At 38.9% G+C, this 17,900-nt stretch overlaps 1 protein-coding gene across 9 annotated transcripts in view; it reads right to left on the bottom strand.

Annotated features, from left to right (window-relative positions):
- UNC13B (unc-13 homolog B) overlaps positions 1-17,900 on the bottom strand; it is a 159,804-nt gene that overhangs the window by 79,840 nt on the left and 62,064 nt on the right. For 8 of the 9 annotated variants that reach the window (XM_059657252.1, XM_059657250.1, XM_059657253.1 and 5 more), the window contains exon 8: positions 13,759-13,999. In XM_059657252.1, coding sequence (XP_059513235.1) covers positions 13,759-13,999 — 241 coding nt within the window. Of the gene's footprint in view, positions 1-1,059; positions 9,124-13,758; positions 14,000-17,900 lie in introns of all 9 variants that reach the window. The other variant, XM_059657259.1, reaches the window with a different exon arrangement.

The following is a 17,900-nucleotide window of genomic DNA, read 5'->3' as shown; positions in this document are numbered from 1 at the left end:
TATGTAGAACCTAAGACGTTCCGACCTATTCAAGATAGAGGGACTTAGTGACAATCTACAAGACCTATCCCAATCCATTTGGATAGTTCCATCTAAGTCAGGGGCCCTCATTTTACTTCTGGTAACCTGCTGGAAAGCCAGAGAGTCAAGCCTTCAACTAAAGGGCTTATGTTTACTCTTGGCCAAATGAAAATACATGGTTATTTTCCAGTAATATTTTCCCTATGGTTCCTCCCAATTACCTGATATTTTCATCCCCCCAACCCCACCCCCCTGCCACACACACACAATCTCTAAAGCCCCTGACCAGCCTCTTTGGACAGTTTTTGGCCAGAGATCAAAGCATCATTCTTAAACTGCACTGTATGGTGCTTCTTCTTAGGAGAAATAATAGTAGCCTTTGCAGATAGACCTGACAATGGTCCAGACTGAAGAACTACAGCAAATAATAGCCCTGAGCTCCTGTGAGACTTCATTCAAAGCATTTATCAGACACAAGTCTCATAGATAGAAAAGGCACAGACTGGAAGAAGCTATGCAAATTCATGTGGAATAGGATATAGTATACAGATTACCCCAAGCCATCCTTTGTACTTTGTATTTTAGAAGACTTGGAAAAGGGAAGTAAAGTAGGTCTCTCCCCAGCCATTACAGATATAAGTGCTGAAGGCCATGGAAGCATCCTAGCCCATCATGTGGTTGTAATTAATATATACTACTCAACTACTTGCTGCCTCTTCCTACCCTCCCTTCTCCATTCCATTTTATATAAGGCAGAGCAAATCAGAGTGAGTAAATGTCAGGGCCTAGCCTTTTCTTTAAGTAGGAAACTTCTTGTTCCAATAAATAAAATTAAATTTGGCACTATAGAGAAGGGAGAGGATGAAAAGACCCATGCATTATTTCTTGTTACTTAACCTCTAATTAACACGAAATTCGGGTGCTAGGAAAGACAGAGGAAGGATGAAAAGCAGGCTATATCTAATCTACCTCTAAGTCATTGCATCATAAATGATCAATTCCTTGAAATCATTTATGATGGTTTAGTTGAGAACAGGCCTTTCATTGGTCTTTGTTTCCTTGATGCCGTGCAGAGTAACTGGCAGCTGTACATTCAAAACAGAGTCAGAGCTGGCAGGCATTGCCTCCCCTCCTTTTGTTTCTGGCTGGTGAAGTAGCCCAGAGACAGTACAGTGCTCTTCCTCATGACTCTCTGAAAGACTGGTGAGGCCTGAGAGGTTGCCTTTGGTATTCCAGTCTTCTCCAGATGCTGGGATTTCCTGCTGGTTTTCCACTTCTCCAAGCCCTGAAAGCCCATGAGCACCCATACTTGGCTTGGGCTCCAGCCGATCAGAGGTCACAGAGAGATGAGCAGAGACCTTAGCTGGGTCAGCACTGGCCCCAGACATTTGAGAAGACTCCAAGGCTTTGTCAGCCTCACTGGAGTTAAGGTCCTGGTCACTGCTGAAAATCAAAACTGGAGTGGAGGATTCTGTAGGCATTTGTTCAGGGTCCCCTTTGTGCTCTTTTGGCCAGGGGAACAAAAGATCCAGCTTCTTTCCAAACCTTAGTTTAGGATCATTTGCCACTATACTGGCCTTTCCCTCATTACCTCCCTCAAACAGAGCTGACAACTTCTTAAAACCGGACATTAAACCAGTCTCTGCTCCCCTATTGCCAGAGGAGGAAGGTGGGGAAAAGAAAGAGCTCAGTGGTTTCCCATAGTCAGTAGCAGAGGATGGGAAATGGAGCTTTGGCCAATTGGTCATGTTTGGGATCTCAAAACGTGATCTTGGCTGCTCTGTTTCCTGGAAGGCTGTAGGTGGGTCTTTCTGGGCATCAAATATCCCATAACTTTCTTTGGCACAAAGCACAGGTTCCTCCCACAGAGGGTGAGAAAGGGATCCTTGGGTTTCCAGTGTGGCTCTCTGACCAACTGAGCTTGCCTTACTGAGCGGTGTTGTGGTACTGGTTTCTAGTGAATTGGTTCCCTGTAGCTCTAAGATGTTTTGTTTTGTGGAGGCAAATTGCATAGCTGGCTTTGGCTCAAGAGGAAGTGGCTGAATTGGAGAAGGAAGCTCTTTGGCAATCCGGGTAGGATCTGGATGGGACTGTGTTGGCAATGAAATATTCTCTGCTTCAAATGATGCATCTGTGTCTGTGCCCTGCAACACCCCCATGTCTCCTTCATCACTCAGAGATAATACTCCTTGTCCAGTATCATCTCCTGAGACAGAAGATGTAGCCCCAATTGTTTCAGAACCCTGGGATTCTGGAATATTGTCAGGAATACTGTTTTCCATTTCAGTCATTAGTTTTAGATCATCTGTCAAGGTATTGTCAGGAATATTACTGTTTTCCACTTCAGTTGTGAGGTTAGGACCATTTGTCAAGGTCTCCGAGTCTGACTTGGCTCTAACCACAGTCATTCTATAGTCATTGAGAGCAGATTCTGAATTGAATAACACAGAAGCATCCTCTCTCCATAAATTTTCTGGAGGTACTGATCCTACAGCATCTCTGGAACTACCTTTATGAAGCCATGCAGTAGCTGGGATAGATGATTCTTGTTTGCATGTCTCTGGTTTGGGACGTTTGAAAATTCCAAATAACTCACCTTTGAGTGGCGGAGATGATGCACCAGAAGCAAGAGAGAAAAAAGAGTTTTTCTTTGGAGATTTAGAAGAGGAGAAAAATCCAGAGAGAGTTTTGGGAGGTTCAATTGAGCTCCCAGAGAAAGATTTCACTTTGTTCACAAACCCTGAAAGCACTCCTACTGAAGAGCCCAACAATGACTTGTCTTCCTCTTTATCTGTGTCTCGGCCCTGGAGGTGCCCTGCACACCCCGGCTCTTCAGAGAAAGAGGTTGGCTCCAGGATCTGTGTTAAGATCTCAACAGGGGCCTTTTCTAATGGCAAGTTCAATGGGCCACCAGAAAACCTTTCATTTTGGTGGTGGTTAGTGCAAGTGTCTAAATTGTTGAGCTTTTCAATCAAATGACTATCATGTGGAAAAGCTGAGGCCAGTGAGCGGCTGAGGAAGGCTTCCTGTATGAAATCTTCATGAGAAGCTACCTCAAAGGTCTCTGGACCAATAAGCAGTGCTTCAGTCTGTGCCTGATATCCTGGTGAATGAGGAGCAATGTCTGTTTGCAACTGATTCAACTGGAAATCTGCTGAAGATCCATCGCTGGACCCTCGCTTTCCCTGATAGTTCTCCCCTACATTGAGCTCATCATCAAGGAAGGTAACCTCAATGGTGTTGTTAATGGAAACACAAGGAGCCGTTTGCTGCTCATGAATTAACTCCTGGACTATGCTACCTCTATTGCCATTGGAACCTTCATTCACTGTGCCACACATGTCTACAAAAACATTTGGCTTCTTACAGGGCTGGGAAGTCACTGGAGCAATAGTTGAGAGGCTATGCTTTTCCCCAGGAGTCTGCTGTTTTTCATCCAAAAAGGACAAGCTGAAGAAACTAAAAGAGCTATTATGAGAGGCATCTTTCTTGATGCTTGAATTAGTGGGGGAAAAGGAAGGGAGTGTGAATAGCCTTTCTGATTGAGATTTGGTTCTTGGTAGAGTAGCAGAGGCTTTGTTCTCAGATTTTTCGGATCCAGTCAGGAAAGAAAATATACTCTTTCTGGTTGGCAACTCCAGTTGGGGTGGAGATATTGTGACAGTTGAAAAACTTAAGTATTTATCAGAAAAATTATCTTGTTCATTTGAATTTTTTCTGCTCAGAATATCAAAAGATATTTTATTACTTCCTGAAACTTCTGTCACTGTAGACACACCACTAGTTTCTATTGCAGACTCTCTTGAAGACTCTTTGAAACAATTTGTTGCGAAAGATGGATTTGGTGACTGCTGGATTAAGTGGTCTCTGGAGGGTACCTCTTTTTCAGTCAAATTATTGCCCTGGATAACCTTAGTTGATGGTTCCATTAGCCCAGTATCATCAAGAGTAGTCTGCTTATTTAGACTTCTAACACGAACCTTCCCTTTAGAGGAAACTGGTGCGGCAGGAAAGTTCCCAAAATCCTGGATAATTGGCTTTGTGGGATTAGGACTTGACTTGACCTCATCCTTATTAGTCATTGAAGAAACAGACATATTTTCAGTTGTCTGTGTAGAAGATACATTGGTTTTAAAGAAATCCCCAAGGGCACCAAAAAAATCTGAAACACCAGAAGATTCATTCTTTTCCTGAGATGTTATTTTTCTATTTTTATCACCATTCTTTTCTAAGTCTGATGATCCTTCTTTATTCATCTGGGTTTTAAAGAGGTTCAAAAACCCAGATGCCTGTTTTTCATTTGCTGTTGCACTTATTGAAGAGTCTTCTCCCCGACCAAAGAGTATCAATGCACTTTTAAATAATGTTCTCTCAGACTCCTTAGAAGACTGGTCCTGGGAAAGCTCACTATTTTTGTGTTCATCCCTACTAAACTGCGATGCAAGAGGAACTGAAACAGAGTCGGTTGTTGTGATTTCATCATCTTCTATGCCTAATTTAGCCTGAGGAGTTATTTGGCTTACCTGGAAAACAGATTTCAACAAACTTTGTTTTTTCACATGAATGCATTTTTTTAAAGGAAATTCTTGCTTCATATTTTCAGTAAATTCTGGTTGCTGAACATCGGATACTATTTGTCTCTCTGAATCCTTAAGAAGACTTTCCTCCTCATTTTGAGATTTACTCTCTGATTGCTTACTCAAGATTAATGACTGAAGCTCGTCATTTGTGAGCTCTGCTAAGTTTGACTGGTGATCCTTCTTTTGTGTGGCCAAAGACTCTAAGGATTCGTTCTTTTCAAAATTCAAAGTACTTCCAACTGGAGCACCCGAAGCAGAAAATAATGAAGTCACTTTGTTCAACAATGACATCTCTTCTGTTTGTTGTGGGCTGTTAGTCATATTCTCAAGATGAACCAAAGTAGAACCTTCTTCAGAAGTCTGAAGCCAATGAAAACTGGGAAAGTAAACTAATGAATCCTTAACTACAGACTGGTTCTTGTCTCCCTCTTTAATTTGATTTTTATTTAAGACATGATTATCAATACTTTGGGGCTGATTTCTGAGATCCAATGTATGTTCAAAGTCTTCAGAAACACACAACCTTTCTTCAAAAAATCCAAAATCTCCTTCAAACTTTTCAGAATTACAGACTGAAAAATCTAATGGTCGATCCCTTTGGTTGTACCTTGACTCTTCAAGAACTTGTGAAAATGTTCCTAAATTTAGATACATTGGTCCCTCACTTCTTGGCAAAACTATAGATAAGTCAAGAGGGTCATCAATTGGTTCCTCTTCAACATACCACAATAATTCATCTCCTTTATCTAGTACTCTAAATCTACAGGCAGAAATAATGCTGTCATCCAATATAATACCTGATAAATCATTAGTCTGTGAATCACAATTTAAATACTCTTGACAAGGACAATCGGATATAAGTAAATATGCATACTGCCCAGTAGAATCAGTGAGAAAAGAATAGATATATTGACCATCATGGAACATATAATATCCATAGTCTCCATCCTCTGATGGCCACCACACTCCATTTTCAAGACATGACAACCATTCTTGGTATTCATAATCAATATTTGAAAAAACAAAGTTTTCATCCATTCTTAATGATTCTTGATCATCTATGGGGTATGAAGTCTTCTCATAACCTGAAGAACAACTTAAGTCAATAGGTAATTCTTCTAGTGAATTCTCAGTTTCATTAATTGAAAGATGACAAGAATTTCTACATGAGTTAGCTGCCCACATATCACCTCTTACTAAGTAATCTTCATTAAATGCAAACTGATCAAATGATTCATATGGTAAGTCACACCAAATGACACTGTTTGAATTTGTTCTACACTCCAAGATATTTGCATTTTGATCTTTTTGGCAAAAATTTATTGCTGGGTTTTCTGAATCAGGCCACACAAAAACATCAGCTGATGGAAATGTATTTTGATTCAACATATAATAAACTGGCTGAAGTATTCTGGAATCTTTAGATAAATCTTTTATATCAGAGTCCCACTCATAACAGAAATGATTGTTCATCTCTTCAAAAGCTTGACAGTGGTTTGATTTATTAAGAATGTTAGTATTTAGTATAGGTGGATTTAACTTATTTGAATTTTCATATAAGTTTGCCTCAACAATATGGTGTGGTGTTGGCCTCTTAACCAAAGATTTTTCTAAGAGGTCTTGCTGAGCATTTGGCACACTGTTCTCAGAAGAGGGGCAATACTTTTCACTGTGCTGGTTTTTCCATATATAGGGGCAATGATGATTATCAACCCAAGCATCAACTAACGGTATGTTTTCTTTAGGTGAAGATAAGAAACTTTTTATGAAGCCAGAAGTTTCTTGCTTTTCATCATGATTCCTCTGGTTCTCAGAAGTCACGCATGAAGTAACAGGGATCTCATCCAAGAATAAATGCTTATTTCCATTCAAATTCTTTATGTCACCTAAAGACAAGGACTTTGCTTCATCTGGTTTATAATTAGTCATACTGCTACTGTTTATCAAGTTAAATATTCCTGAGAGTAAGCTTGGGGTATTATGCCTGTGATGAGAATCATCATTTTTCAAATTTAATTCTTGTGTACTAGACAAGTTTTCAAGAGAAGAGAATCTGTTAAACAAGCCAGAAAGGAGGCCTCCTTTTGTTCTTTTCTTGGAAGCTTTATCTACAAGTCTGTCTTCACTAATTTCATTAATCAAGGTGGGTTGTGAAATAGAAGTCAATGCTAATGAAGAGTCTGATACTAATAAAGATGTCACTTGTGTAAGAGTCTTACTTTCTCCTGAATCAGAAGGCCTATGCTCTTTGGGCACAACTGCAAGGATGGCTAAAGTACCTCTTTCACAGTTCTCTTCTGCTGTGTGGTCACTGGAATTTAATACCTCTACATCCCCAAATTTCTCAAGATCATTATTAGTATTTGGAACTGAATCAGACTTTATTTTATTAAGTGTGGCATCTTCAGGACAATTTTTTTGGTCATTTTTATTAAATTTCTCTGTGTCTCCAAATTTTCCTACATTATTATGAATATTTGTAACTGAACTAGATTTTATTGAACTAAGTTTGGTATTTTCATGGCAGTTTCTTTGCATCTCTTCATCAGTGGCTACTTCTGAGCCATGAAAACTCTGGTCATTGACAGTGATATGGCTGTCAGTGAAAGGAAATTTAAACAAAGGAAAAACGCTTCCTTTCTCTCTTAAATCCTGCTGCTTTTCAGAATGACTAAGAACACTGAGAAATGGAATATGTAATTTTCCACTAAAAGAAAAGGAATGTCCATCTTTCTTAGGGATCCTTTCCCATCCATTGTCCTCCAACTGATGAACTTTCCTAGATTCTGACAAAGTTTCCTTTGAACAGTTTTCAGTGGAAGTGAGTAAAAACTGGCTAAAAGATTTTCTGAGTGGCTCAAGGAAATCATCATCACCAGTAACTCTGTCTCTCTCTAATGCCGTTGAGGAAGCCTCTTTATTTGCAGTTCTACTGCCAGCTACACAAGGCTGTCCTGGAGTATCTTTGGCACATACTAGTATTTTTGGTTCATCTGGTAACAGAGAGAGGTCTATGCGGGGTTTTCTTTCCAACAGATTCTCAATATCATCTTTCTTACTTGCAGAACTAGCTAAGTTTGAAGATTCACTGGCTGCTCGGGAAGACAACAAATCCTCACTTATGGTCATTTGGGACAAGCCTGTACTGTCTCCATTACTCTTATCTAAAGCAATGATGCTACTGTCATTGCCAAGTGTATCTTCCCTTTGACTTGATTCTGAACCACACCCAACGAAGCTTTCCTTTCTTGTTGGCTTGTTCTTACCTTTTTTGGTTTCATCCTTTTCTGGAAAGATCTTTAATGGTGTTAGCATGCTGAAAACAGACTTAATAACTGAACTCTGACTCTGTGGAGCAGAGTCCCTTCCAAGAGTTTCTGCTGCATCCTGAAAGCTTAAACTTCCAGTTTTAATGCCTATGTGCTCATTTCCAGAGGTTTTGTCATGTCTGCCAAAATCCTTATTATCAATTGTTTGAGAAGGTAGTGGAGATTGCATGGAAAGATCCTTCTCTGATACTGACTTGGCTCTGGGTCTAGATCCCGAATTAATTGTCTCTATTTTAATAAGAGTTTCTGTTCTCTCTGAAGCTGAAGAACCCAGCTTTTCCATAGAGAATGTTAGATGCTTTGTGCCCGAGCCCACCTTTTCTGTGAGTGAACTGAACAAAGAACCAACAGCACATTTCACTCCACTCAACTCAGGAAAATAGATGGCCTTGTCCTTGTCATTCTTGACAATGTTTATAGGTGGTATTTGGTCCCCAGGGTTTTTTTGTTCTGCATTATCAACAGTACTATTAATTTTATATGTTTTTTTAGTTTTTGAAAGGGAACCATATTTATCAATCTCCTCTTCCTTCTCTGCTAAATATTCTGAGACTGTCTCTACAAAACACTGAAGCTCATCTATTGTATCAATATAGTTCTCCTTAGGTTCAGTAGAAGAAAGGGTTCTCTCTTCCATGGGACACCCAGACAGATCTCCAAGTGTGTTTGCACTGCAATTCATCCTTTGTAATGGGAATGCTGGATTTGCTACATAATATTCTTTAGGAAAGCCTCTAATATGATGGACATTGGATGGATGGCATGTTGGTGACAGTAAACCTTCCTGCTTATCAGAAGAAATGGGCGAATCCAGAAGTTCATCAGAAGTACTGCTAGTAGAATCTTCAAGAATATCCAATGGAATGAAATCAGTGACATGCTGGGTTAAGCCAGATGACTCTTCGCAGTTCTTAAAACAATCTGGAAGATCATAATCATGACTTTCCAACTTAGCAGCCCACATGCCACACTTAACCACAAATCCATTTTTGTAGGGGTGCAAAACTGGGTAATTATTTTTCTTCTTTTCAATGTCGCAAAGGTTACAATTTTCACTATTAGGATACATACTTTTGAAGTTAGTCTTCGTTCCTAATCTATCGTTATATTGTCTTCTTTCATTGTTTTCCAAATGACTGTACAAGGGTTTCTTTTTCCTTCTTCTATCAATTGTATCATATTTCTGAGGATATCTGGAGGAAACAGATGCTTCAAACTTAAGGTCGAAGTTAGAGGCAGTAGAGAATTCTGTTTCTTGGCTCTGAAAGGGTATCTTTTTCCAATTCTTGTAATTTGGTTGTACTTGTTGGCTGTAACATTGATCAGTTTTTGAAAGAGTTTTAATTTCCTTTATCTGTGCTTCTTTTATGTTTATGTTACTGTTTTCTAGCATCTCTTGTGATGTTTTCCCCTCTATCTGCTCAGATATACCTTCTTGCTCTTTATAGTCAGTATCAGAAAAAGCTGAAATAATCCTAATTCTGTCAGTTTTAGTCTGTAAGCCTTGTCTAGTGTAAAGAGATAAGTTTGAAGAAATATGAAGCAAAGAAAAAAGGAAAAACAGGGAAAAGAAACAAATAAGATTTAGTGCACATCCAATAAGAAAACTAGAATTAGTAAAATTATCAATTTAATAAAAACCATTCAGACTGAAAAATATAAGGAAATCCACATGATCTTAAATTAATATTATAGCAATGTAGTAAAAGAGTATTTTCCACATAAAAAAGGACAACTATAATAGTAACTTTTAAATACTTCAGTAGCTATCATAAGCTTTTAAAATCCTTTATTTTTTAAGAAAGAAACTAAATGAACATGTCTCAGCAATATATTAGTATAGCAGCGATTTTCAATCTTTTTCATCTCATGGCACATATAAACTAATTACTAAAATTCTGCAACACGCCCTGACTGGTTTGTCTCAGTGGATAGAGCCTCGGCCTTCGGACTGAAGGGTCCCAGGTTCGATTCCGGTCAAGGGCATGTACTTTGGTTGCAGGCACATCCCCAGTAGGGGGTGTGCAGAAGGCAGCTGATCGATGCTTCTCTCTCATCGATGTTTCTAACTCTATATCCCTCTCCCTTCCTCTCTGTAAAAAATCAATAAAATATATATTTTTTTTAAATTCTGCAGCCCACCAAAAAAATACATTATATTTTTGCCGATCTGTCAAAAAAAAAAAAATAGGTATGATTTTGATTCATTCACACCGGATAGCTGTTGTTGTTGGCTGTTGCCATTTTTTACTTGACAATCTAAGGCAAAAGAGGTCAGTGCCCCTGACTAAATAGTCAGGTATTGCATGTTTTCAAAATTCTTGCAGCACACCAGTTGAAAATCGCTGATATATAAAATGTATCTACAATGCCAACTTTAAAACTGTTAAGTATTCCATGAAAATATATCAAGGGATTTCAAGAAACCTAAATTTGTTGATGAATTTGGGTCTCAAGAGAAGCCAAGCTGTTAACCTGCTGAAAGTTATATTTGAGGCAGTATAGCCAACAATATGGTCAAACACATTTCTTTTAGAAAGAAAAAATATATGCATAATAAAAATAGTCTTTGACTATCAGAAGTCAAACCTTGTTACAGTGCCAAAAAAAGCAAATTATTTAAAGCGTTATAATTGTTATTTGTGAAATCTAAGACTATATACATTGAGGATTACAGTGAAATGAAAATCTTTCTCTATATTGAGGACAACAGCAGAAGCCACATGTTCAACTTAAGTCAATGAATACAGAAGAGAGCCGACCTTTCTTTCAGTTAGGTTAGAGACTGCCTACTTCCCATGTAGGCGGTAGGGGTGTAGAGAGAGCCTGCAGACTAGGAGCTTGTCAGCTCAGTGTGTTCTTTTATAGATCTAGCATCGAATAGCATTTATTTAGGAAACAGAAAAAAAGATCAAAGTTGTAACTTAGTGGCTAAAAATCTTTAAGATTTTTAGTCTTTGAGACTGATAGTCTTTTGAAACCCCTTAACACTAGAGATACTTTGGCGATATAACAAAGTCCAATTCTACTATCAAACCTCAAATTAGGTATTTTACATAATTTACATACATTTCCCATTATTCTGGACTCATTAGACAGAAGACCATTTGATAGAGTGAGGAAATCAACTTTACATATTTTTTTACATGCAGTTTCATTACTCTCCATTATTCTCAAAAACTCAAACTAAACTAAGTCCAGTCTGAAAAAAGTCTTTATAGTTACAACTTAAAATCTATAGATAACCAGGGATAGAGTGAATGAAGCTATTTATTCTTATACTTCTGATTTATTGGAAGATACTGCAAACATGTTTATTCCCTCAAGATTTTTAAATGTTCTTCTTATAAAACTGTACAACTTAAGAACTTAGACTATTTCCAAGAATTTAGTATTTATAGTAATAGAGAAGTTTAAAAAAAATCAATTCTAGTGATATAATTTCTTCAAAAAGTTTTAAAAAAGAAATCACTTCAAACCTTTAAGTTAAAAATGTCTATAATAAAAGTTTACTTACAGGAGTAGACTGGAGGGGGTTGATGGGGGAAAAAGGGGGACACATATAATACTTTCAACAATAAAGATTAAAAAAAAATCATGTTGCCCAGCTGGCATGGCTCAGTAGTTGAGCACTGACCTATGAACCAGGAGGTCATGGTTCGATTTCTAGTCAGGGCACATGCCCAGGTTGCTGGATCAAATCCCCAGTGTGGGGCACACAGGAGGCAGCCAAGCAATGATTCTCTCTCATCACTGATGTTTCTCTCTCACTCTCCCTCTCCCTTCCTCTCTGAAATTAATAAAAATATATTTTTTAAAACTCATGTTAATTTTTTCCTCTGCTGAAATTGATAAAGTATTTACTTTTAACCTCATTTCATATAATACAGTAAAATCAGGTTTATATGGGATCAATTAAAGAAAAATTTTAGGGGAAAAATTTGCAACTTAAAGTATATCACTAATGCTCCTCTAAGTGTTACTTATTATAGCAGTATCCCAGGAAGTAAATAAAATTATAGTAGGGTATTTATTAGGCAACTGCAGTTGTCCAGCAGAGTATATAGTCATTTAGGTTGATGTGCCATTATCACTACTGGCCTGTGCATCTAATGCTTGCAAATACAGAGGGGAGAGAGGGCCAAAATGTGGGTTTTATTTTGTTGTTGTTGTGTGTGTGTGTGTTTTTCTTAAAGTTGGGACAATATAAACAACTAAAATCAAATGAATACAATATCCAAATATTTAAATACTAAACCAGCAAGGAGCAGGGACCAACTATAGTAGGATTCCTGGCATGTTTCTTTTTAGAATCAGATTATAAAGAGTGAGAATTCTATTTGATGGTTGATAAATGAAAACATTTTCATTGAAAATATACTCAGGCCGAAACCGGTTTGGCTCAGTGGATAGAGCGTCAGCCTGCAGACTGAGAGGTCCCAGGTTCGATTCCGGCCAAGGGCATGTACCTGGGTTGCGGGCACATCCCCAGTGGGGGGTGTACAGGAGGCAGCTGATCGATGTTTGTCTCTCTCGATGTTTCTGACTCTCTATCTCTCTCCCTTCCTCTCTGTAAAGAATCAATAAAATATATTTTAAAAAAAGAAAATATACTCAGTAATGATAGTAAATTGAGACAGGATGATGTCTAGCAGGTGGACCATCATCTGAGGCTCAAGATATAAATAGTATTCACCAGTTTGGTAAGGTGGGGCAAAAAATGAGATCATCACCTGGCCGGTATAGCTCAGTGGTTGAGCGTCCATCCAGGAACCAGGAGGTCACAGTTTGATTCACAGTCAAGCAAATGCCGGGGTTTCAGGCTCAATTCCCAGTAGGGTATGTGCATGAAGCAGCCAAAAAATGATTCTCTCTCATTGTTTCTGTCTCTCTCTCCCTCTCCCTTCCTCTCTCTGAAAACAATAAAAATATTTTTTTAAAGGGATCATCCTAAGGTAGGTGAATTCCAGCAACCAAAATATGTGCTAAATTGGAATGGTTTTAAAAAACTAACCTCCCGCCAATGAAACAATTGATTCAGGTAAGGATCATCAATGGATGCTGAAGTCAATGGGTTAAAGGTTGTTGGGGAAACAGAATATTGACACAACCTCAGAAATAACCCAGAAATCCCTAATTACAAAGGGGAAAGATAACCTTACATTGGAAAAATATGGTATATACAGATTTATTAACCAAGAGATAAAACTAAACACCAATAATGAGACAAAGTAACCTTATGTGAAGGAAACATCATCTGTACTATTTTTGCCAAAAAGTGTGAGTGGGTGATTCTTTGCTGTATGCTGTATTGCACCTTAACATTTTTTTTAACCATGCAAATGTTTTATATATTTAAGAAATTAATAAAATAAAAAATTTAAAGGTCCAGCAAAAGCACTGAATCTGCTACAGAGAGATCCATAGTAGTTTTCTTCTGAAATTCCCAGGGAAATATTTAGGTAGGAAGGTTATCCAAACATTTAACATATGTGATTTTCTGTTTTTAATTTTGGTAAAGGGTGAATCAAAATCTTCGGGCTGGGCAGAAAAGTGAGCAGGCTTTTTCCAGACATCCACCCCCAGTGGGCGTTCTCTCACCATTTGAGAATCGCTAATCATAAAGAGAAATATTTCTGATGGAAACGTATAAATGTGAATGTGTGGAAGAGAAAAAAAATAACTGTACACAAAATAACTGTATCTTGGCCAATCTTACTGCTATACTTCCATTACCACCTCAGGTTAAAATGCCCAAATCCTTGATGTCAGCTGTATCCTGAGCTCAGCATACTAGGAAAAGGAAGTGCTTTGTTTCCAACACCCACCTGAGAGCCCGCCGCTCTGGGCAATCGAGGTCATAATCATAACTTTGCATAGAATCGTTGCAAGAGTCGCGGGAACTGCCCTGAAGTAGCAGCTGCTGTGGCAGTCGCACAGGCACAGGGAACTGGTGCACGGAAGCGTTGGGCTGGGAAGTCGAATGGTAAGGAGGTGGGATGCTGTTGCTGGTCTCACTGCGATAGTCACTATCTCGGTCATCGACAGCACTATCAGGATCTTCAAAAGCTGTGGAAAAGCACAAAGCACCCAGGCTTTACCTCATTCTTCAGAATTCTTTCTGCTTCTAAGTTAGGTGGCCACCAGCTGTGAGAACAAGAGCAAGCTGAGTTGCACCAAGTCTAGTGACCTCAAAGCCATGTGCAGAACTGTCTCAATAGCCACTAGTTTCTCCCCTTATCAAATGAGATAGAATACTTGGTTTAATTTTAGTGTTGATTCTTAGAGGAGCTGCATTTTTCCAATGCAGAATTCTTTGGGACTCTACTTCTCTAGCTATCATAACCCTAAGGAAAATCTGTCATTAACAGATTCTGGTCCTCTACAATTATCAAAAGGAGGAAAAAGAAAAAAAAATAGTTTTTCCATATTTTAATAAAGAGATTTTTCTTATTTAAAATTGTCTTGATGTTTGCAGACTTTAAAAGACATGGCTGAACCAAACAAACAGGTCCAACATCAGAAACTGGCCAAGGAAATCGGGAAGGTCAAGCCAAGGCTTAAGAGTCACCCTAAAGGTCCAGATGCACTGAGAAAAGCAGCAGTTTTACTATCTTGCTGAAACATTGGGTTTTTGTAATAATTCCTGTCAAGCACCAACACCCTAGGTTCAGAATTCCTCTCCAAAGCATGGGCTGAAGAAGAAAATACATGCACTGCCAATGGGATCTTGCTGATAATGCAGCCAAGTTTACCTAACAGTGACTATAATTTCATAGAATTATTTCTGTTTTTCCGGCCAGGCCTAAACGATGAGCACAGTTACAAATCCTGCTCCAAGCAAAAATAAGAATGTGCAACACTGTGCTTGGAAAGGAAGCTCAACCTAACTGTGCTTTATAGGTTACTATACAGGGAAGCCATTTCTGACACCATCCTCTATGTACCTAACTAATAAACTCCCATATTTCCTTTCTTGCCAAGTTCCCACTTGGCTCGCAATGAGGAAAACCAATATTCACCATCCCAAAAAGGAGATACTTTTAGCAAATGATGGATTCCTCATATTAGTAATTTAAAAAAAACAACACCACCTTAGTAGTAGTATGGGAAACAGAAGCCTCTTGAAGACCATAAGGTTAGGATTTTACACTTTCTCATGAAGTAGATAAGGACCTGCATCCATACAGTGGAAATTAAAAAGAGTTAATGAACTAGGGTGGGGGGAATCCAGGCAGAAATGATAAAACTTGGAAACAAGCCCGGGTTGGTGTAGCTCAGTTGGTTGGGCATCATCCTCCATGCACTGAAAGGTTGTCGATTCAATTCCCGGCTGGATCCCAGGTAGGGGCATGCAGGAGGCAGCCAATCAATGTTTTGCTCTCACTTAAATGTTTCTCTCTCTCTTTCTGTCCCTTCCTCTCTCTCTCTAAAAATAAAAACTTGGAGACAAATGGAAGGTAACAAGAAAATGACCCTTGGGCTTCTACATTATACAGCCAAGGAGGCAATTCCACTAAAAGAGACAGGGAGCAGCACAAATGTGGCCTTTACACGCAAGGAAGAAAATTTGAACATTGGATTCCAGACAACACTTGTGGGTACAGCAGGATGTAGGGGTAAGCTTTTCCCATTTGAGTTTAATGCAACATGTGAGCATAAGAAGAAGAAAAAAAGAGGTAAGTGATTAGAACCCCAAGGGGAAAAAATCAGTACGAGAAAAAGGCTAACCTTCAAAATGGGCAGGAACAAGATCAGTCAAAAAAAATACAAAGCATTCTGATCACATATTAGGAAAAAGATTTTGGAGGCACTGGTTTTAATCCTTGATGTAGTTGTTGTTCTGAAGACTAAAAGGATCAAGGGATGAAAACCAGAATGCCTTTCAGGTATAATTCTCCCTGAACCAACAGAACGAGTTAAGTGTGGGAAAAGTCAGTGCTGAATTATTCATGCATACAGGGGGAGGGGGCAGATACAAAAAAGAAGACAGAGCAAAGAGTCTACTGAAATTCTGGCAGAAGAATTAGCACATAATCCAGAAAACCAAAACTGAGTCTCCAAAAAGGAAGCCCTGATAGACAATCCTACTGATTGTGAGGCCAAGAGAGAGCAGCTCAGCCAGAAGTAGGAGCCCATGATCCAGAGCCAGAGCTTAGGATAGGGACCCTTAGTTTCTCACTGCATCTGACCTATTACTTCTAAATAATGCTTTGTGTGTGTGTTTGTGTGAGAGAGAGAGAGATGTTCTTTTTTATTTTAATATCTTTTTATTGATTTCAGAGAGGAAGGGAGAGGGAAAGAGAGAAATATCAATGATGAGAGAGAATCATGGATTGGCTGCCTCCTACACTCCCCATACTGGAGATCGAGCTCACAACCCTGGCATGTGCCCTTGACCAGAATTGAACCCGGACCCTTCAGTCCACAGGCTGATCCTCTATCCACTAAGCCAACCCGGCTAGGGCATGCTTTGCTTTTTTATTTTTCTAGGCTAAGGGGAGGAATATTCCAAAACTTTCCTAAAGGCTGACAGCATTTCTATACTACAGAAATAAAGTACAAATATTAAGAAAAAATACCTATGGAAAGAAAAGATTGGGAATAGAATATGAAAAGTAGGAGGGAATGGGAGAAAGGAAATATAGGGAAGTGAAATGAGACAAAAGAGAGGAACAGAAAAAGAGAATATGGAAGGGAATGACAGAAAATAAACCTGTAAAAGTAAACTGGAGAAGAAATCTAATCTGGAACAAATCTGGGCCACAGGCATAGAGTAGGCACCCAAACAAAACTGAATGAGATACTGAACAGTGAGGCTCTCTGGTGTGTGGTGCTCCTGGATTAAGTCCCTGTCTTTAAATCCAGAGTACAGACAGAAATTTACCAGCTAGAGAAGAAAGGAAAAAGAATTCAAAACTTTTTATTTTTCATTAGTTACTTATTTTCTATTTAAGTTAAAACCTTAAGTTATCCAAGCTCTCTTAGGCTGCCTTTGAGCAGTTCCCTAGTGAAAATACTCAGGATTCAAATCACAGAAAATACATACTCTATGAGAAATTCCAGTAACAGGACAAAATTTAGTGCCTCTTAGCACCTATTGGACACCTAATCACTGGGACTCAGCCAAAACCCCTTGCCAGATGGGTAACAACCAGTAATGTTAGCCTAGGGCTGTGTATCTTGCTAGAAAGGACTGACTACCCACTCTCCAAGCTCTAGAAGAAAGTTAGCCTACCTGGGCTGCTTCAAGCAAAGTGAAACCATGTCATCGGCCTCTTGCTCACTTCACCAAACCAATGACCTCCCCCAGAATAATCCTTCTCCTTCTAGTCACTGCACTCCTTAGTCAAGAAAACAAAGGAGAGGGCTTCCTACATTGGCGGCTGATGGTACTACTTGTCTTTGGCAAAGAAAACTCAGGAGATCCTGTCAGAATTGTAACTGGGACTTTGGTTTGAAATTTATCATATTCACACAGTCTCCAAGAAACCAGCCTGAAAGGATATAACAGTTCACTAAAGATAACTATCTCCTGAGATTTAAGGAGGGGAGGGGAAGGTGGGACGGGGGTGGGGGGCGCGTGAAGTTATATATGCTTGTATGCATGAATATCCAGCTTTATAGTTCAGAGAGAGTATGTTAAAGGATAAGATCAAGAAAATTATAAGGAATTCAAATTCTTACGTACTCTGCTGCTCTCCCCAGCCCAGATAGGTCCAGTGACCTAACAACACCGCAAGTGGTAGCAAGAAAAGAGTGACAGAGACAATTTTAGGAAGAATTCAAAGATCATTTCCCCAGCCCACCAATTATTATATACCTTACCTTATTTGAGCCTTCCCTACTTGTATTCCATTAATTTTACATAACATGTAAAGAGCATCTGCCTTCTACCAAGCATAAGACAAATCTACACACAAAGTACTCTTGCTCTCTACTAGTCACTATATAGGGAATAACAAAAAAC

Source organism: Myotis daubentonii, chromosome 11 (assembly GCF_963259705.1).
Source record: "Myotis daubentonii chromosome 11, mMyoDau2.1, whole genome shotgun sequence".
NCBI classification, from domain to species: Eukaryota; Metazoa; Chordata; class Mammalia; order Chiroptera; family Vespertilionidae; genus Myotis; species Myotis daubentonii.
This window is presented reverse-complemented; position numbering and strand designations above follow the sequence as displayed.